The 22,543-nt window shown below is 39.5% G+C and overlaps 1 protein-coding gene across 1 annotated transcript; it reads right to left on the bottom strand.

The window, feature by feature from the left end:
• Positions 1–192: 192 nt before the first annotated feature.
• Positions 193–19,600, bottom strand: LOC118820650 (complement C1s subcomponent-like). Its single transcript, XM_036589044.1, has 12 exons — positions 19,438–19,600; positions 19,167–19,278; positions 16,487–16,685; positions 14,568–14,748; positions 14,190–14,312; positions 12,129–12,313; positions 11,069–11,216; positions 10,722–10,837; positions 9,790–9,859; positions 8,530–8,661; positions 1,612–1,698; positions 193–1,439 (listed from the first exon to the last, which is right to left on the bottom strand). The coding sequence occupies exons 2-12, from the start codon at positions 19,211–19,213 to the stop codon at positions 676–678; spliced, it is 2,052 nt and encodes a 683-aa protein (XP_036444937.1). The 5' UTR covers positions 19,214–19,278; positions 19,438–19,600; the 3' UTR covers positions 193–675.
• Positions 19,601–22,543: the final 2,943 nt, after the last annotated feature.

Below are 22,543 nucleotides of genomic sequence, written 5' to 3'. Positions count from 1 at the left end.
AGAGGCTGCAGAGAGCCACAGTAGATTACATGAAAAAATCTAAACAGAGACAGGCAGCCAGTCTTTCAGAAAAACAGACAAATTCTAGTGGTATGTTCCCTCAGCTAATGTTACTGTGCTATCCTTTTTCAGATAAAAAAAACCAAAAAAAAACAAAAAACAAAGTTTATGAAAAGGTACCATTGCAAAGCATGATAAGTGATGCTCAATGTTTTATTTCATTAAATGAATATGAGTAGAGCATAAAGATGAACTTGAACCTGGTGCTTATTTAGTGCTCTACGTGGCACGTCTGGTGTATTGATAGAAATTGATAGAATTGATAGAAATATTTGCATGTTAAAAGGACATATATAACATACAACAACAGGAAGTAAAAACAAGTAAACACATTTCCTATAATCAATTGTTGCATTCTGGGCCTGTTTGAACACACTGAGTCAAATTCTAAAAGAATATAATTTCTTTTATTATATATTTTATTATATTTTTGTAAGTAGTATGGTTTAACCTGTGTTTCGACACTCATAATTACACATTATTAACATCAAAACATCTACCCATCAATCCTACCTGAAAAAGAAACAAAAGGAATAAAATTACATGGACTCGTATCTAATGTTCTAATCTAATGTTTATCTAAAGTATCTAATCTAATGATTAATGAAGCTGGTGTTAGTTGTTCTCCATGGTTTCTCTGATCCAGTCCAGGTAGTTCTCCACTTTGGTGTAATAGCCTTTAAAGTTTTTATCTCCACATTTAGCAGGACCCCATGACACGATACCTTTGAGTCGGTAGGGTGTTTCTGGAGACCCTCTTCCCAACAGTGGAATGATCAGTGGCCCACCACTGTCACCTTTACAGGTATCCACATCTTCATCATCTCCTCCAGCACAGAACATATTATCAGTGACCTTCAGAGTGGTGCTAAAACAAGGAACTTCTGAATATTCTTTCACAGGACCATGCTGCAAAAATCTACTCCTTAAAGGAGTCTTCGATGTTCCTCCAAACCCTGAGACTGTTCCTGACTTTCCCTCCATCACCGGCCCGTTTGATTTCTCTGGCAGACACACTGGCGTGACATTGGTACTGAGTGGCACTCTCGCAGACATCTTCACTAGAGCAATGTCATTATCATAGTTTGTTTGCACTGGGCTCTCCACTTTATAGCCTGGATGAATTACAATCTTCTCAGTTTCCATTTTAGTTGCATTTTGGTCTAGGCCGTCAATCATTCCTCCATAGAACAGCAGTGTTTTTGTTTCCTGTCCAGCCACAACATGAGCTGCTGTAACAGCCCAGCGATCACTAATTAGAGAGGCACCTCCTCGATTCGGTTGTTTTGTCAGAAGCTGCCAGGGAATCTGTCCCAGTTTAGCATCCTGTCCTCCAAAAACCCTTCCAGCAGAAAAGGTCTGTTTATTCATGCCACATACTGATAGAAGGATGCAGAGAACAGGAAAGAGAGAGACAAAAAGTGAGACACTTTAAGAATACCTCATTATCATTAAGTTCTGATGCATGCATGAGGCTGGACATAAACTACATGATAAAAAGAGTGAGAGAGATAAGGAATGTTTGGTTGGTGACAACACTGACTGTTATACCTGGAATACATCTGGGCAAATCCACCTGAGGAGAAAGAATGTGTCCATTTGATTCCCACTGTCCACTAGCATTGCAGGTGAAACTAGCTGGTGCAAGAGAACAGAGACAGAGAGTTGTGAACAGAAGCAGTCTTTCCTCAAGTACACCTGAAATGTGGAAAACTGTGATTACTTATATTTTTCACATGGCATTTAAGAAGTAAAAACTGAGCTATAATGTAGCATACACCAAAGATTTCCTCAAGTTACCTAATGCGAGTCTGATTTAAGTCTCGAATCTTTGGGGTTTGAGTCTGAGACGAATCTTAAATCTCTGAGGTGCAAGTGTGTGTTGAGTCTTGAATCTCTGGGATGTGTGTCCATTTCAAATCTCGAATCTCTGGGGTTCCAGTCCGACTCGAGCCTTGAATCTCTGGGGTGCATGCATGTGTCCAAACTTTAATCTCTGGGGTGTGTGTGTCAAGTCTCAAATCTCTGGGTTGCAAGTATATGTAGAGTTTTCAGTCTCAAGTCTGGGGTTTGAGTCCAAGTCGAATCTCAATTCACTAGGGTTTAAGTCTTTTGTTACTGGGGTTAGAGTTTAAGCGAAAAAAAATCTGAATAATCTAAAAAAACTAATCCAGCTAAAGTTTTGCTACATTTTAAAGGAAGCTGTGTCTTATTAAAACGTAAGCTAGTTAGCTGAATTAGCTAAGCTGAATTAGCTGTTCGCTACCTAGCATACTTGCTATCCAAACTACATGTCATACCCTGATAGCAGCAGGGCAACATTTATTTATTACTGATTTTTTATCAGAATCATCAGTTTGGCCGAGGCAGAAATTTCACTGTCAAGAGTATGCAGGATCAGTGTTAAACTATGAAAGTGTCTCCTAACACTGGCAACTTGTGATGATGAATATACAACACTGCAAACGTTTTGGGCACCTAGGCACAGCAGTAAACCATTTTGTCAAGTCAAGTCAAAAGGCTTTCATTGTCATTCCATCTGTGTACAAGTACATAGTGGAGCGAAATAACGTTCCTCCAGGACCATGGTGCAACATGTAACAAAATAGGCAATACAGACAAAGTGCAAATGTGCAGACGTGAGTGTCCAAAACATTAAACTAGAAACAATACAATAGGTATGATAAATAAAACAGACTTTAGACACAGTAAACAGACAGGACAGTGCAGCGCAAACACAACACTCATTTCTGAGCATAAGGTAGTGAGGATAAGGTGCAGAGATATTTAACATGCTGTGAGATGTAAGTATAAAAGCTGTTGCAGAGTCTGCCAGTGATGGCACAGTTGCTCCGGTACCATCTGCCAGACGGCAACAGTGAAAAAAGTCTGTGTGAGGGATGGATGGGGTCGTCCATAATGCTGGTGGCTTTGTGGATGCAGTGTGTGGTGTAAATGTCCATGATGGATGAGAGAGAGACCCCGATGATCTTCTCAGCTGTCCTCACTATTTGCTGTAAGGTCTTACGGTCAGAAGCATTGCAATTGGCAAACCAGGCGATGAGCTTTCTTCAGTCTCTGAAGGAAGTAGGGGCACTGCTGGGCTCTCTTGGCTGTGGAGTTGGTATTGAGGGACCAGGTGAGGTTCTCTGTGATGTGGACACTGAGGAACTTGGTGCTCCTGACGATCTCCACAGCTGAGCCATTGATGTTCAGTGGGGGGTGGTCACCTTGCTCTCTTCAGAAGTCAACAACTATCTCCTTAGTTTTGTCCAATTCAGAGACAGGTTGTTGGTTCTGCACCAATCCGTTAGCTGCTGCACTTCCTCTCTGTATGCTGATTCATCGTTTTTGCTGATCAGACCCACCACAGGTGTGTCATCAGGGAACTTGATGATGTGATTTGATCTGTACTTTGCAGTACAATCGTGAGTCAGCAGAGTGAACAGCAGTGGACTAAGCACACAGCCCTGGGGGGCACCAGTGCTCAGTATGGTGGTGCTGGAGATGTTGTTGCTGATCCGGACTAACTGAGGTCTCTCAGTCAGGAAATCCAGGACCCAGTTATAGAGGGAGGTGTTCAGGCCAACAAGGAGGTGTTCAGTTTTCCAATCAGCTGCTGAGGGATGATGGTGTTGAGTCTATGAACAGCATTCTGACGTAAGTGTCTTTATTGTTCAGGTGGGTAAGAGCCAGGTGGAGTGTGGTAGAGATAGCATCATCTGTTGAGCAGTTGAGGTGACATGCAAATTGCAGTGGGTCCAGTAAAGGGAGGAGCTGGTCTTTGATGTGCCTCATGACAAGTCTCTCGAAGCACTTCATGATGAGAGTGAGTGCAACGGGATGGTAGTCATTGAGGCAGGACACTGGAGACTTCTTCAGCACAGGGATGATGGTGATGGACTTGAAGCACGTTGGAACGACTGCAGTGCTCAGAGAGATGCTAAATATGTCAGTGAGAACATCAGCCAGCTGTTCAGCGCATTCTATGAGCACTCTGCCCGGTATGCTGTCAGATTCTGGGGCTTTTCGCGGGTTGACTCTGTGTAGAGTTCTCCGCACATGAGCACTGGACAGACACAGTACCTGATCATTTGGAGGTGGTGTGGTCTTTTGTGCCGAATCGTGATGGCCTGGATGCCCTGCCATATGCACCGTGTGTTAGCAGTGTTTTGAAAATGTTCATGGATTTACTTTGAGTAAGTGCGCTTTGCCTCTCTGATTACTCAGCAAAGCTTGGTTCTTGCTATTCTGAGGCTTGTCTTACCCCCTGATTTGAAGGCCTTGTCGTGGGTTCTCAGCAGCATGCGCACCTCTGCAGTCATCCATGGCTTCTGGTTGGGGTGTGTTGTGATGAGTTTGGAGTTGGAGTAACATCGTCAATGCACTTGCTGATGTAGCCAGTCACTGATTCTGTATACTCCTCCAGGCTGATGAAGTCACTGGAAGTTGCTGCTTCTCTGAACATCTCCCAATCGGTGTGCTCTAAACAGTCCTGTAGAGCAGAGATAGATCCTGGCAGCCAGGCTCTCACTTGCTTCTGGTCTGGTTTGGCACGTCTGATGAGCAGTCTGTATCCTGGAATGAGCATCACAGAGATGTGGTCTGAGTAACTGTAGTGGGGCGGGGTTCGGCCCTGTACGTGCCGGGGATGTTTGTGTAAACAAGATCCAGCACGTTAGCTGGGGGGGGTTGCAAAGTCCACATACTGGTGGAATTTAGGGAGCACTGACTTCAGATTAGCATGGTTGAAATCTCCAGCAACAATGAACAGTCTGTCTGTGTGTGTTTTGGAGATTACTGATAGCACTGTACAGCTCATTCAGTGCAGCATTAGCATTAGCACTGGGAGCTATGTACATTGCTGCTATGTACACTGTAGTCAGCTCCCTCGGCAAATAAAAAGGCCTGTCTCTGACAATCACAAACTCCACCAGCGGAGAGCAGTGACTAGAGACTAGTGCCATTTTTACACAGGCCCCCTCCTCAAGTCTTACCATACAGTTCAGTGTCTCTGTCCGCACGGAGGCACAGCAGGCCGTCAAGCTGAATGGCTAAGTCCGGAGTGGAGCTTGTAATCCATGTCTCCATAAAAACGAAAACACAGGAGTCTCTGAACTCACGCTGGGTATCTCGCTGGATCTGGAGGTAGTCCAGTTTATTTTCCAAAGAACAAACATTTGAAAGAACAAGCGATGGCACCGCTGGTCATCTGGAGTTAGCCATTAGCCTAGCGCGCACCCCAGTTCGCTTGCCTTGCTTGCACCATCCCGCGCATCGCTTCAGTCAGCATACATTCCGAATAAAGCTGATTCTGATTCTGAATTCTATCACCAGCACACCTGATTTACATTTTTTCTCAGTTGCTTAAACAATTTTGTCCACTCAGAAGCCATTTTTTCAAAACTGTTAACACATGGTACTTGCTTGACAAAATAATAATGTTTCTTTGCAAAATGATTAAATGTACCCAAAATACACAACACAAAAGCACATTTTTTCATCAGCACTACAACTTATAATCAGGACAACATTCCTTCAGTCACCAAACCCTGACCAAAAAATCCCACAAAATTCAGGTTTCAGTCTCACAGGTTTCAGTCTCCATTACAGCTGCATATCAATGCTTTAAGATCTCATCCTAAATATTCAGAAACAAATATATTCACTCCTTTTATCTTTTTTCCTATAACAAAGTGACAGAGGTGGAGAACAAAATTGTCCAAAATGATGCCAAACTATGCTTGAGTATACATCAGTCAAGGGTTAGACTGTGTCAGAAGATTCCCAAAGAAGGCCTTACATGCCTACCTTACTAAGCTGAAATTCAGACAAAACAGATCATCATGGCTTGTCTGTGACAGAACTGTGACAGAAGGTTCTAACCCGTCAGCACACTGTAGCCTTTATTGTACAATTTTTTTAAAAAAATCCCCAATAGATAAGTCAGACACCTATTACGCATCCCTCTACTGACAAAAACCTCCTGTCTGTCATCCTTAGGGACAAATATTGCTATCTACTGTTCTTACCTTTTTTTCTATAAGTATGGAAAAAAAGCAAAAAGTAGAAACAAATGTTTCCGAATATTTCCAGTGATTTTTTTTTTGTAGATGGGGTGTGCAGTAAACTGCCTTAAAACATTATATCTCTGGTAGAATCGATTGTCTAGATGTCTCACAGTCTCAGTAGGTACGGCTGTCATTTCGTTAATCAGTTTTATATAACGACAGTCTAACCTATTACCTATTTCTCGTCTGATAGACACCTGGAATCTTATATCAACTGCTGATGACTGATTACTGAGTTAATACTTGTGCATCAAATGCTTTCCTTTTATTTTGTTTTTGTTTTGTTTGTTATCCAATGAACTTTTGTGTTTTTGTATGAGATCCACAGAATCCCCTGATATCCGGACTGCCACTGTTAAAAATAATAGTAATAATAAACTGTTCTGTTTTTATTTTTAAATTTTCAAAACCTGCAGTAGCCCTGCTTTGTTTATGCAAATATCGTATTTTTCAGGACAGTGAGCAGAAAATTGGCTGCTTTGGGGGCCCGTCGCTCAAACACACATGGGTTGAGATCCAAAGAAGGAAAGTCTATGCATTTTGAAGGCCAGTTCTGACCCCAAAGAAGTCAAATATTGCTTTTTAAACTTAAAAATGATCATCTATCGATAAAATAATGTGATATCTCCAGCTCAGTGTGCGTTTCAGTGCTAAATCCCCCCCATGACTGTGGGTGTGACACAATGGGTTACTGCTCCACATATCAACGATCTGATTAGTCGCCACTCAGTTCATCTGCATAAAGTTCGTCCAGAACGAGAGAGCAGAGAGAGGATGTGCGTCAGCGATTTAATGTCAGTTATATTTATATATTATCTCTGGCCTCACTGCAACGCATTATGATATGTTTTGTATGATAAAAATAGCAAAATAAATACACGGTGGGGTGCTGGAGCCTCTCTCAGCTGTCACTGGGCGGAAGGCAGGATACACCCTGGACAGGTCGCCAGTCCACCGCAGGACAGACAGACATACACATTCACACACACACACTCACACCTAGGGGCAATTTAGCATGTCCAATTGGCCTGACTGCATGTCTTTGGACTGTGGGAGGAAACCCACACAGACACGGGGAGAACACGCAAACTCCACACAGAAAAGACCCTGGCTGCCCGGCCGGGAATCGAACCCAGGCCCTTCTTGCTGTGAGGCGACAGTGCTACCCACCGTGCCGCCCGCAAAATAAATAAATTCATTAAATAAAGGCAGATCATATTGCATGACGTCATCGCTCACATCTCATTTATGCTGCTTAAATTTTCAGCACCCCCACCTTAAAACACCTTCCCACATCTCTGTATGTATTAATTCATAGTGAACTCAAGATCTTATGACAGACACAGCAATGTGAACTGTCTTGTGTGCCCTCCTCACAGATTGCTGCTGTCTCTATAAGAAGTATATAAAAAGAATATTTTTAATTCCCAACATAGTTTTTAAAAATGTTTGATGTTTGAATGATAGAACATTGTCTTAAAACTGAATAGTAATCCTTTTGAAGTGTTAGCTGATTTACTATTATACTGGATAAATGCCCACACATGGCTGTTCGTGTTAGCTATGGTAAATAGCGAAAATTAACTACGTATTATTTTTATTATTTACTGAGCCGGGAAATGTGGCCGTCTACTTTATAAACAATAGAGAGAAACAGAAATATTCTTACACTTATGCTTCTTGTACAACTGGTTAAGAACACAGCTTGATTTCTTTCCTTTTATTTTTTACAGCACCCAAGGAGAAAGTTCATTTCATGAAGTAATAAGCCAGTGAGTTTTGGCGTGTTTATTAATAACTGAGAGTTCGCGCATCACTATTTTTGCACTACTGAAATGTTCTTTGTGAGGCACTTTCTTGTTATCTTGTTATATATTTAAATAAAGAAATGATTTGGCTAATGACATTTTGGCAATTTGGCTAATGGAAAGCTGTGTGGTTTGTTTTAGCCCAAAGACATTTCATTTGTTTTATTAGGCATTTTGAAAATTAGATGTGGTTTAAATAAAGCAAGATGGCTTTTACAATGTTTTACTGTATTAATAGTAATAATTTTCGAGGGGTTCACGTTGTTTTGCTTCTTTACTTTAAACACCGCATTTACTGTGTAGCACTTTGTCTTTTCTATCACACTGAAGATTTTTCTCTACCAGAAAGCTTGCTACTTGAAGCCTTTTCGAAAACGAAAATCACATGTAAAGTTGGAAATTAAAGGTTTTATTTATTTATTGCATTATGTTTTGTGATCCTAATTTAATCAGTTATGTTTGTGTTTTTTACTGAAGTTGAAATTTCAAAAGTCAAATTTTGAACCTGAGTCAGTTTAAGGTGTGTCAGAATCTCCTGCACACGCATACACACACACACACACACACACACACATACACACTTTCTTTACCGTGTCCATCCAGCTTGTAGTACTCTGATAGACACTTGAAGCTGATGTTTTGCTTGTATGTTGTAAGTGGACTCTCCTCTGTTAGGGCTATCAGATCTGGATCTGCAATCTCAGGAATCCCACAGTCCACCACTGGAGGGGGAAACACAGAAAGAGCCAGTTTACAGTCAAAGCAAGGCATCTTGTATGTTTTAGTGGATGAAATCTTTTTTAAAATCCTGAGATATGAAACATTTATTCATATTTCACAATTCTGTAGAGCTGAACTCAAGGAACTGAACACTCAGTATCACAATAGTAACTAATCACTGAATTGTACAGTATTATAGTAATCAAAAAGTGAATATTACAACACTGTACTAAGTAAACATTGAATATAACAGTTTCTCTGTAACGAAACACTAAATATTACAATGTCAGAGTAACTGAAAATTAATATTACAGTATTATTGCAATTAAGACTGCATATTCCACATCATACTGAACACTGGAATTCACAGTATTATAGGAGTTAGAGAGACAGCACAAAAACACTTTTTCTTTTCTGATACCAATACCGTTGTTATCATTTTGGGCAATTACTGATCCAATCTTCTTTCTGTAAAACCTTTCTCTAAAAATGGCTTTAAAAATTTTAATTGAAGCACTTCACTTAAGATGAGCATCTAAAAGTAGACTATCATGTTCAAACTACTCAAATACACTATAATCCCACAGGAAGAAATACTCAGCTAACAGCATCACACCGTAAGTCTGTGTGTGCTTTTTCAGGCTAGATTTGTTACATGACTGAATCAGAATTCATTCTGTTTTTCCTCTGATATCTGATCCAGCATTTTCTGCTGATGTCAGCCCAACAGTAACTAAACAAAATAGTACCAGTGGTACCAACAGTACCAACACTGAATATTATAGTATCATATCTAAACACTGAATGGTACTGTATCACACCAACTAAACACAGATTTCTGTCAGATAGCTGTCAAAATTTGCAGATTATGGCAGATCCATGACAGTTGCCTTGGGAATACAAAAAGATGACCAAAAGTATGTTCTAATATCCTTGTTACCCCATGTTATGTTTTGCCCCATTCTCCCAAACCATTCACTGAATATTACAGTAGCACAGTAACTTAAAACCAGTGAAGATTGTGTTAAAATCTTAAATGTCCAGTTTGGACTAGGGTTAGCATTTATCACAGCAGTGCCACTATAGCCGTTTTAACAGCTGTATAGATACATGTGTGTACGCTGACTCACGTTCACAGCTGTAGACAGGACTCCACTTTCCGCTCTTTTGACAAGTAGACTCAAAAGTTTTCTTAGTAGCCTGTGCACAAAAAAGGACACATTGAATGTTCTGAAGACAATAATTACAAATGGAATAATAAAACAAGAAAACAAGTCTAATGAATATGCAGTAGTTATAAATATACACAGTATTATATATCTTTACAATGTGCAACTGCAGAGAGTTAAAGGGATCACCCTGTGCTGGGGGTGTTAACTGCAAGTGGTAAATGCAAAGTGAAAGCTTGAAAATTTCAGGTCAGATGTGCAAGGCTGATTCCAGTGACGTTATTCAAAGCTGACTAGAATATATTTTTGATTCCCACAAACTTCCACCTGTCAGTCAGAAGATCAAAGCAGGGCCACGGTGGGAAAGGGGCTTTATCTGAAAGATGGTGACTTGAGAACTTAAAGGAACAGTTCATGTATTAGCAGGCAAACAGAAAAACTAAAGTAGTTCCCTTTGTAACATTATTAACCTGAAAATAAACAAGATTTTTAATTCTTCACTCAAAAGCCTTACTGTCCTAGTTAACAATGTTTAACAACTAAAAGTTAATTTTTCACACATTGATATGAATTGAAGATTGACAGAATGTGGAACAGAAATTTGACACTCTAGCAATTTTATAGTACTGTCGTAATTTCCCAATACTATATAATACCATATTACCGATATACCAACTCACCTTGCAGTGGACCTGCACTGACACCTGCCCTGTTTCATACTTCACCTGGGACCTAATCACACCCTCCACCCCCAAATGGTTAGCACTACCCCCTGCTTTCAATTCAGTGCTGCCAAATTCTTCAATATTACTGTCACGTCATTAGCAGAAAAGATAATAAACCTCTGCTTTAATCTGATCTGATCAACAGAAAAAAAACACTAAAATACTCACACTGTCCACACTATATCCTTCCACGCACTGTACAGTGACTGTGTCTCCCATTGTATACACACTTTTCTGAGGTGACAGAAAGGAGTTGGCCGTCACTTTTCCAGGACACTCCATCACTGTAAGATATTACATTACATTACAGTCCCATAATCAACCAAAAATGTATTAACACACACCACAAAGCACTACGTTCTCAGTTAATAACTAATCAATGGTCAAACAACACAGAGCTCAAAGACAAGCCCCACAGCTTCTCCAGTATGGTCTTCTAGTCTTGTCTTCCAGTTATTAACAGCAGCACAGGAGGCAACAGGAGCTCTAAAGACAGACACGCTGAGCAGCCTTACGTTTGGTGTTGTAGCTGAGTGAGAAGCCCTGGTTGGTTCCTCCCTGGTCTGTACGGAAGAGAACCTGAATGCGTCGAGCAGCAATGTTAATGGGAGCGGGTGCCTCCTGCCCACAAAAGGGTCCAAAAGTGGCAGAGTCCGTCTTTATCTGAGAGGGAGAGACAGAAGGAATGAGAGGAGAGATGTGGACGGGGTTTAGTGGAAGCAGGCACTGCAATGAACACAAATAATCTCGTAGCAATTCTATATGATTTTTCAGCCTAAAGCAGGAAAGCTCTGAATAGAGCTGTGAGCAAACTATCATTCTGGCTGTTTTAAGTTTTATAATGGCAAAAGAGCTGTTCCAAGCTTGGGGTTCCAGTACTGTTCAAAATCAGACATCAGAACACCCTTTATTTATTTAATTTCCAGTCAAAACAGCCATTAAGTACAAGTTATTACCAAGATTCACAAGATTCATCTTGGTAACACCAAAACTGGCACAATCAGATAAACAGTACTCAAAGCTTTTATCTTTGAGAGAGGAGAGAAAATCCAGCTCCACTCTTGCTTCAGAAATGAAAAAATTCACAAGTATTTCTGAAGACAACTTAACACTATGGGTCTGCACCTTGGACTGGCCACTCCAGAGTCCAGACTTCAAAATCCTTGAATGTGTTTAGGATTACTTGGATTGTGAGAAACAGAAAATGGAAGTCTCATAAAAGAATGTTAGCTGTAATAAAACATAAGGGTGGACACACTAAACACTTAAAATTTGACATTTATATTTAATCGTTGAGGCTTCTGTGTAATTTAAAATATGTGAATGGATTTTGGCTGGAAATTGGATAAATGAAGGGTGATCTTTGACTTTCTCACAATACGTTTAGGGGGAACTGGAGGCATGAAGTTTGAGATGTTGAAGTTCCAAACTGCCTCTTTTTGTATTTGCCATGCATGTCACCAATTACTGCCACACTGTATTAATCTGGCACAAACCAAGCCAAAGAACCTTCATGAACTATTATGAAAAGACACTATGAGAAGAGGTGGTGCAGGTCAGAGGTGCAGTACAGACTGTTAATGAGTCGACACATTGCCCATCTCTGCTCTCCACATCAAACTCCCCAATGAAGCTCAGTATGAGCTGCTCCCCTTCGTCCACAGTCAGCGTGTAGGAGCAGTGAGCGTTCTCGAAGTATGGACCAGGACTGCCCGGAGGCGTCAGTACACCCTCCCCAAAGCGCTCCTCTGTACAGTTCACTGAGTGAGAGAGAGAGAGATATATTAAATATAATTGTGGAATTTATAACATATATAAGTTACTATATCTAAAACACTAGTATAAATCAGTAACATTATTAGGTATATAATGATTGTGTTTACATTCAACTGCATTCAAGCTATTTTTTAATTGAATATCATAAAAATATTTTTCCTCTTCTACCCACAAACACAAATGTAGTGTTAATTAAAAGATTGGAATCTCACAGATTTTGTCTACTTAATATACAATTCTAGCATTTTTTTTATTGGCAGTGATAATTACAGCCTCTCACTGTTAAGACAAAAACAAAAATCCTATCATGAAATGATAAAAAAATGTATGAGTGGGACACATAGTAACATTTAGTGCAAAATACAGAGCAATACAGTCTTTGTGTGGGGAACAGCAGGCAACAGTCAACCACACAGAGTCCTTTTTTACAGTTTAAGAAAGTTTAATTGTCTTGTTAAAATCTTGGTGAACTCATTGTTTACTTGCCATTACTGTTGTTGGTATTGTTGATATTGTAATCTGTGTTTTTTTAGGGGCCCGAGCACTTAGTGCTGGGTCACTATTGTTATTGATGTTGCTCTTATTAATACCTCAACTGTTAATTTATTACTCAAAAGGTCAGTTTCTAGGACAGGGATCAAGCCAAGTGCTGAACTATCTAACAATCTAGGTGGAGAATCACCACTGAAAGAAAAAATTGTCCAGGATGAGGTTTAATCTCTGCCTGAGAAACCAGCCCAATATGTTCAACTTTGATCTTGATGCTTGAACCTACCATGGTCAAAGTTCAGGAACACTGCTATCATATCATATGTTTTATGTAAGATGTGCTTTACCATATCCAGATGTCAATGTAACTGTATTCAGTTATATTGTCTTATTAATCAATACTTTAAGTCCAACTGAGCAATAGCAAGCCAGAAAACATTCACCTGACCCCCCATTTTACTTCAAAACAAATATTGGGACACTAATTTAAATGCATACAGTTCAAACCAGAGATCTCCAACCTGCCATTCAACACACCTTAAGTTCATTAACAATCTGAAAGATAGAGAAAGTTGAAAACTAATAGAACTTGAATACTGAGGTGAATAATCTGACAAAACATATTGTCTCTTTGTAATAAAAGTCAGATTCACTGAAATTCCAAAATCAAGAGTGAAAACTATAGTGAACTGGTGGAAACAGACAGGACGTTTTTAAAAACTGCCACGCTCAGGACATTCAAAAGAGAAGATCTAATAAAGCTGGCTAAGCATCAGTTGTGCAAAGTCATGCACTACAAGCCTAAAAGACTTCAAGCTGGCATCCAAAAGAAAGGATATGCAACAAAATACTAACCTAAAGAAAATACTAAATACTGACCTACATAAAGGAAAGAGACACCAATGTTTGTCCCACTAATGTCTGAGTACTTTTACTTTTACGTTTTCAGTTAATTATCGGGATAATAAGTAAACATGGTTGGTATTACTCATTGTTCTAACTTTTCCAATGGACATGAATAAATAAATGATGCATTTATCTTGCAAATAAGATATAAACTGTATACAGAAAGTGACCTATAACTGCTTTTGAGCATTGTATTTACTCCCTGTCCACTTTAATAGATCTTGTAGCTCCACCTTGCTGGTGTGCAGCTAAAGACTGTAGCTTCTAAACACCCCTCTCAGCTCCAGACACACTACCATACCACTACCAGTCAATGACCAATGATGAATGGGTTAGAGGCAGCAAAAAATTTGGCATAACAACAGATAAAGAGAATGAGACAGAGAGGAAAGGGAAGATGAAAGTCTAGAGAATTTCTCCATTTTGTGAATATGTTTGTCCATCTCTGTGTGTATAGTTCTGTACCGATGCAGGTGTGCTGGTCTTCACTGAGGTGGTATCCTGGTTTACAGCTGCAGCTGTATCCTCCGATGTAGTTATGGCAGAAATGAGAACACTGCAGATCACTGTCCCAACACTCATCCACATCTGTGGGCACACAGAGAACAGAACAAAGGTCAAAGTTCAGTTATGTACCATTTAAACCTGATCTACATGGAACCAATGGCCCACCACAGGTAGAACAGGTACTGAAATTAGTACAGTTACAGTCTGAGTCATTACTTCAACTGATTAAGTCATTTACTCATCAGAGACGTCCTTCACTTGCAGGCTTCGTGTGTTCTCTGTGTCTGGTTGAAAATAGGAAACAGGACTGTAAACAGCACCACCTGCTGAACCTACCCTGAACTGTGTAGAAGGCCCTGAAGCCTGTGTGTCTCTCTGTGTTGGAGTAGTCAGCCTCAAAGGTGAGAGAGAGACAGCCTCCGGGGGACGAGTGGAGTGAGGGATTGACACGGGACTGCAGCTGCTCAGTTGACATTCTGCCACACAAAGTTTTGAGGAGAAGACTGTCAGCAAAGACCTGAAAGAGGAAAGAAACAGGAGAAAGAAGACAGAAAAAACAGTGAGACACAGAGGTTAAAAAGACAGTTTGTCAATAAAAATTTATTTCAATAAAATAATTTATCTTTTACCCCAAATGTAGTCAATCAAACAAGACATGTCTGAAGTTCGTTTCTTAAGTTTTGCACTAAAGCTAAAAGGCTAATGTAGCTAACAAGTGGTGGAAGTTTACAACCCACCTATTAGCACAGTGAAAACTGCATGCCTAAATCAGGAGCATAACTGTGTTTCCAGGGCCCTACATTCCTAGGGTCCTATGTTCTTAGGGCACTTTGTTCCCAGGGATGGTTCCCTATGTTCAGTTCTTTATATCGCTGCTGTTGGAAGAAAACCTCGTATCTCCATTTTTGTTGTTTTGCAGTTTTTGACATAATTTGAAGATGCCCATTGCCCTTTACATTGTGTGTAAATTTCATGAAGAATGGACCAAAAGAAACAGCCTAAAATGGCCTGGAAAAAAGTCAGGTCGCATTGACTTACGTGAAAAGTAAAGTAGGTTTTATCCTTTTTCTGTAAAGTTATCATTTTGGAGATACGAAGTTTTCTTTTGACAACAGCAATACGATACCTTAATATGGTACATTAAGGAAACCTATGAAAGAGTTCCCTTAGGGTCCTATTTAATGTCATGCGGTCATCAAAGGTCATAGGTCATGCAGGAAACAATGCAGCAGATTTCTCAATATGAATGCCCTTTGCCTCAGCTACGCTAGCCTCAGGTAGCTAATTACCCAGCTAAGCAAACTTTATTTGCTTATACTGTATTTCAAGTTGGAGTGTATAATTGACCTTTTTGAATAATTCCTTTGTCTGGTTTAACTGTGATGCACTACACTTCTTTTGTTGTTGTGTAGTCCTTAGCTTACTAACTAGCAAGTTGGCAGAATAAAGTAACAAACTTGAAATTGTATTTTGGGAAATGGTGAGGGCAAGTTGAGATAAAGGGCATTTTAAAAATAGCACTGAAATAAAGGGTACATGTCAGTGAGGATGTGCTCAAAGATTCCACTGTTTGCATGAATTCTGGTTATGTTTTGTAGTGTTGTTCATATTATTATGTTCAAATAGAATTATGACAGCAACATGGAAACATGCAGCTATGTCCCATGCAATTTTCAATGAGGGAACACAGGACCCCATATAGGGATGTTCCCAAAAAACAAAAAAACAAAGGCAGAACACAGGCCTGGGGAAAATAGAGCCCTGGAAACATTTGGGTATTTCCTAAAAAATTCAAAGAGAAAACAAAAGGCTCAGGGAACACAGAACCCTTGGAATGTAGGGATGACCCTCCCTAAATCATGGCACACTTGCCTCAAACCACAGCAAGTTGTTAAATAAATAAACTTGCTTTTATAATTTCAGAGACTGTGCCTTCTGGGTGCTTTCTTCAGCAGTGTAGTGTCCATCTTTTATAAGTATCAGTATGCCATACAGTGTGCAAAACCACACAAGCAACAGAGATTATTTATATAGATTTAGATATATACCCTTCCTATTTGAGGCATGTGGGTTGATGCAGGCAGGCAGTTTGCAGAATGCTAATTGGTGTTTCCATTGCTTGTTAGCCTCATAGTTCCATTACAAAACTAAAGACTTAAACTTAAGCTGTAGATAACTAACATGTCTTTTTTGCTGAAGTGCCACTTTAAGGTTGGAAAAAAAGCTTGCATTACTCTAAACCCTCACATCTGTACCTTGACTGCATCATTTTCACACTGGTAGCTGTCCTCTAGGTCCAGGTGGATGATGGAGAGAGTAAGTATGTTTCCGGCTGGAGCGCAACGTTCCCACATCATTTGACTGTGAGGTTCATATCCGCCTGGGTGACCAGGAGAACTCACCCAGCCAGCCAGAGGATGAGAAAAACACACCGGCAACAAAAACACACACACACTGTGGGGGAGAGGGGGAGAGAGAGAGAGAGAGAGGGAGGAAGATGAGCAAGTTAACCCTTAATCTAGAGTTATTAATGACATTTTGCTATTGATTTAAATGTAATTACATAATTAATTACATATAATCCTTCAAACACTAGTTGATTATTAAATTATTAATCTCAACCCTCATATTTCATATGTATATGTACTATTATAAAAATGTGCATTTCAAAGAGACATTGTCCAGCTCAGAAATGTGTCATTGATAAGCTGCACCATGCTAGAAAGTGGGCTATAAAAGTGCCCACCAAGAGATACTGTGACCAAGTACACTCTTTATATTGGTTTATTCAAACGCTTCCCTTCTTTATTAACTTTTCAGTATCATTACATATGTATCATGTCATTGTAAAGTGAGGAAAACTGGTTTGTTACTCTGAGCCAACAGGGTTAAGATTTAGTATTTAGTAGCTACTATGAATTGCCTTATCTATGCTTCACCTACAAAACTAAAGGCACACACTGAGCTTCAGGGCGTTCTTTTGTATCAGCTAACGTTGCAGTGCATGGCACATGTAGCACAGTTTTAAGCCTCAAGTCTATTTTGGGCCACCTGCTCCATGTTCTGAATGTATGCCGTCTATACAGAACACCATTTCCCTTATGGTGCTAGTAAGGCACCCAAATGTCGCTGTCTTGAAATTTGTCACTGCAACAGTCCTAATATGGACAATACATTCAAACTAAAAAAGTAATTTTTCTACCTGTTTAAAATGAAACCCTCATTAAGATTGACTATTTGGAAAAAAACAGGTCCCTATCTTCTCATTTAGTATTTAACTATTATTTATCATTTATATATAAAAAAAAAAACATTTCATGTATCCTACTGTTAAAATCAAGAAGAAAAATGTTTGAAACTACAAATAAATGTTTTTCTTTGTTAAATTCAAAAAATATCTTAGTTTGATCTCAGTCCTTAGTCAATCTCACTAGAGCTAAACAATTTGAAGAATATATCTAAATGTGATTTTTCTGACCAATGTTGTGACTGAGATTTGAACTGCAATCATTTTCTATTAATGATGGTCCAGTCCTGATTTTCTGGACAAGAAAACCAAAACATCCACCTTTTCTAGCTTGATGTTTCTATGCTGAACATTGCTTGCCAGACTGCCAATTAGCTGTAGGTGTCAAACACCATATATGGGTGTTTAGATGTGATGTAATCTTTGATGTTGCCACAGACAGACAGTCAGGAGACCTGGGTTTGCAGAAAAGATGGTTTTATTTGAAGAGCTCAATCCAGTCTGCAAAAACCAGGTTGGACCCAGGGCTTTTAACTCTAAATCTTCCCACCCCTAAGAGAGTCACACAGACATCTGAATCAATGTTTAACAATGAATAACATAAAACTACAAAATAAATCAAAATAAAACAATTCCCAACAGATGCTTGTGATTGGTTTAACTCAGGGGTGTCCAATCGTATCCGCAAAGGGCCGGTGTAGCTGCAGGTTTTCACTCCATACAAGCTGGAGCACACCTGACTCCCCTAGTTTAATTATTTGGTCTTAGTCTTCAAACAATTCATCAGGTGACCTCCTGCTTTGTTGAAGTGAAATCCTGCAGCCATACTGCCCCTTTGTGGATAAGATTGGACACCACTGGTCTAACTCATCTACAGGCAGTGCACAAGCTCAGTGTTATTGAGTTAAATTTCTGCACTTAAAACTTAAGAAGATATTGTTGATAATGTAGCCAATTAAATAAAACAGATTAATAAACAGACTGACAATAAACTCTTGTGATTTGAAAATTTTGATATTAAAAAAATCTTTTAGGCCTAAATCTTGCATCTAAAGTTCTTTACAACAGTAGATTTGACAAAACTCTGGGAAACACTTAGTTCAGCTTAACCTGAAATTTTAGTGCATAACTCAACTGCAACATTTGTTAAGAATTACTATGTAATGTTGAATTTCCAGTTTAAAATGCTATGTTACTGAGTTGGACTATACTGTTGATGCTATTAGAAACATGGCAGGTTGAAAACAACAATGACAAATTTGTGTTTTGCATTTAAAGCATGGATTTGTCAATTATTATAACTACTATTAAACTGAGTGAAGAACTGAAATGCAGCCCCAAATATGAAACCTTGCACTTTCAAGGGTTAAAGCATTTTCCTGCTATTCTGATCACAACAGAGTTTAAAAACTCTAATTAAAATGAAGAGAGAGACAGAGGTGGGAGGAGGTGGGTTAAGGAGTAAGAAGTGAAAATTAGTGGGAGAGATTTGTGGGAGGTGAAGAAGTGACAGGAAGGGGAAGAAAAAGGAAATAAAGAATGAGTAAGAGACAGCACTAACGAAGGCAAAGTGTAGATATACACTTACCGACTTATTCTAAAATCTCATAAAATATTACACAGACACAAGCGTGAAATAAGAAACATATCTGAAAGTAAGCCAAGCTGAAGGAGACGATTTTACGCACCAGAGAACGATCATGATGAGACTTGATGAAGACTGGCTGTCTTGCATTCACTTCCCTCTTATTTGTCTGTCTGTTTGTCTTACCTCCTCCTGGCATCGCTTCCCCCTAAGAGCTGCACACACCACAAATAAAAAGGGTTTCATAATGTCTGCCTGAGTGAGTTTGTTTTGCTGTCAGCTGTCCAGATGGATCAGTACTGCCTCACTACTTTGTTGTTCCCTTTAGCAAATTCACCAAATGTGGAATATACACACAAACAAACAGCTCTTAATCAGATACAGTGATACACATTCCAATTTCACAGATCCTCTTTAGTGCACTGAAGGGTCATTAGAGGCATTAGTGCAAGCAGAAGAGCCACAATTTAGGTTCATACACACGATGCACACATTCAAGTCTGGTCAGGTCTTCTTGTGGGTTGCAAAAAGTATGAAGAGGTATAAAGAGGACCCACTGATGGACAAAACGATACTAATGCTTGGACATTCTTTCGTTTGTTTGTTTATCAGGTGCAGAAAAGCCAATGCCCCCTGTACTGATTACAAAATAAACCTGACTTTGACCACCACCAGGTGGTTGGCAGCACATACACACACACACACACACACACACACACACATCTCACAATTAAAAGAAATGTGTGTGAAGCTCCTGGAAAAAATCCCTTCTGATGTTTATCAGTCTAAAAGGGTGACAAAGCCATTACCAGAATCAGAGTCATATTATCCAAATAAGCAAAGTTTGAGAAGGTAGCAAGCCTCCCTAAGCGTGACAGCAGGTCACAATCTTAACAACAGAAAATCTTGGTCAGTGCTCATAACCACCATATAGACTGGATCCACCTCACAAAACCACTGGAGACAAACTCATCTCAAAACTGCTCATTTAAATTTTTTAAAAAAGCATCTTGATATTTCTAGAGACCTAAAATAGAGCGGGGCAATGTGCAGACTATAATAGTACATCATTATTTTGACTGTTAGTTTCAACAGCCCTATTAGTGATATATTTGATAGATGATCACTATGTTCAAGTTTTTTTATTATAGTTTGTGCACTTTACTCATGGTATTCAGGATGTGACAGTTAAAAATATAATGTACTTCATTTACAGAGTGCTTAAAGTGATTATTTTTAAAGAACCATTTAAAATATATAAATAGTAAAATTTGAACAGTAAATTTTCTGGAAATGTGGTTTCCATCTGTACTGTAAAAAATTCCAGTCATCTTTTCCAACTTTTCATCTTGGTCAAGATTTGATTACAAAGTAGCAATAGCCCATTTTTAATATAAAATCACTTTTTTAGAGTTATTTCAAGAAAACCTGAACATCATGTGAATATACAGTGATTCTGGCATTTAAAGATTTCTGTTTATTACAAGGAGCACACAATGGCACAATGTTTTAGAATAGCTCTGGTGCCATTTTCAAAGGTCTTAGTCTGAAGCCTTGTAATTTGGTAGATTATTTGGTAACCTGTTTGTTGTGTCTGTTGTTTGCATTGTGTAACAAAATTTATAGTAAATTTATGCTGCATTTGTTTTCGGTCACCTCATAGACAGACATTTCACCCCTACAACCTCGGCCACAATTCGAACACTGCTTAAAGACCAGACTTTGTATTATCTGTAGCTTTCATATTATTAGAGTTTATGCTATTCTTAGTCAAGTCAAAGTTTATTCATATAGCACTATTTATAATAGGCGTTGTCACAAAGCAGCTTTACAGAAAAATCCAGCTCTAAGCCCCCATGAGCAAACCAATGGCGACCGTGGCAAGGAAAACTCCCCAAGATCAAGAGGAAGAACCTTGAGAGGAACCAAGACTCAAAAGGAGAACCCATCCTCCTTTGGTCGACACTGGATAGCAAAAGAATAACACAAGAGCAGCATGAACAGAGAATAAGGTTTTAACGGTAGTATAAAACATGAAAATACAGAGAAGGGAAAAAGCAGGCGAGGATTGCACAGTGCTGTACAGTAGGAAGCTCCATGGTGGTCGAACTGGTCCAGAAGGCGGGTGAGCAGTGGCCACCTGATCAAGGCAGAAGAAGCAACACCATCAGGATGGGCAGCTGTTCAGCTCAGCAAAGAAATACACAGACAGTAGTTCTGTTAAGAGAGACTGATTACGGTATACAGTGTTAAAAGAGTGCAATAGAGACTCTGGCAGGTCTTAGCTTTTCTACAGGCTTACTTGTTTAGTATTCCGAACATGTCTGGCTTAACTAACTGGTTACTGACTTGTATGTGTCTTGCCCAAACAGAATTCAAATCGAACTGCACGTAACTTTAAAGGGGTAGAGGCATTTGTACATTCTTCCATTAAGTTCAGCAGTTATGGTTCGTTCTTTTGGCAGGAAGTCCACCCTGAAGCCATCATCTTCTTATCATTGACGTTCTTGCCTGAGCTAAAGAAAACATAAACAGTATTTCTTGAAATGTACCTCACTTTGTTATGATCTTTTATTTATCATATAATCCTTTTTACCTTGAAACAGATAAATGTGTGTAAAACTTGGTGCTTGTTATTTTGGCCCTGTCATATTTTGACCACGCAATAACATTAAAACACAGACAGGAGGCAGATGTTTTTTTTGGCACTGAATAGGCGTGCACTTTAACACACTCTGAAAGGTCAGAGACAGACACAGAAAGAGGAAGGGGAGGAGGCCGAGCGAGAGAGGGTAATGTTTTCCATACAATCTCTTATGCCAACAACATTGTATAAAAATTAGGCAAGGCTTTTTCTCTTCTGTGCTGAAGCACTGAGCATACTGAGTGTGTTTTGCTGGTAAAATGTGAAATAGTGCTGTGAAGGTAAATGGCTTGTTCTGACCCTGACCTAGTCTGTCTATCTGATAAAAGAACAGAACTTGACCTGATTTTACGCTCTTAAGCCCACCCCGACCCCAGCAGTGAACCAGCATTCATGGATTTGTTGATTCTTCAGGGGGCAAAGAAATCAAAGGCAGCAATGGCGACAGACCCCTTTTTATAAGACTGTAGTTTACAGTAAGCTAAGTCTGGCGCTCTCCACCACACTGTGAAGCCACACTCTGCTTTGTGGTCACCATCCTGAATGATGCGTCAGAAAGGGCGGTGAGTAGGAGGATCACAGTCAGCAGTATCAGAAGTGGGAAGAAGAGCCAGTCATCATCCAGTAACAGTGTTACTGCAGTGAAATAAATCTAGTGGAATTAGAAGTAGCTACAAAAAGTCAAGTAAAAACCTCCAGAACTGTAGTGGAACTTCTGGATATTCAGTGTCTCTTTCAGCATAGAAACTGAAGTCTGTTTGGGATCCTTCAGTCTTTATACAAAATGCTAAAGAGATGTGAGCAACAGTCAAGCAGTCCAGGAGCTGAACTAACAA

This window comes from Colossoma macropomum, unplaced genomic scaffold (assembly GCF_904425465.1).
Source record: "Colossoma macropomum unplaced genomic scaffold, Colossoma_macropomum, whole genome shotgun sequence".
NCBI classification, from domain to species: Eukaryota; Metazoa; Chordata; class Actinopteri; order Characiformes; family Serrasalmidae; genus Colossoma; species Colossoma macropomum.
The sequence above is the reverse complement of the archived record's forward strand: the minus strand, read 5'-3'. Positions and strand labels throughout refer to the sequence as shown.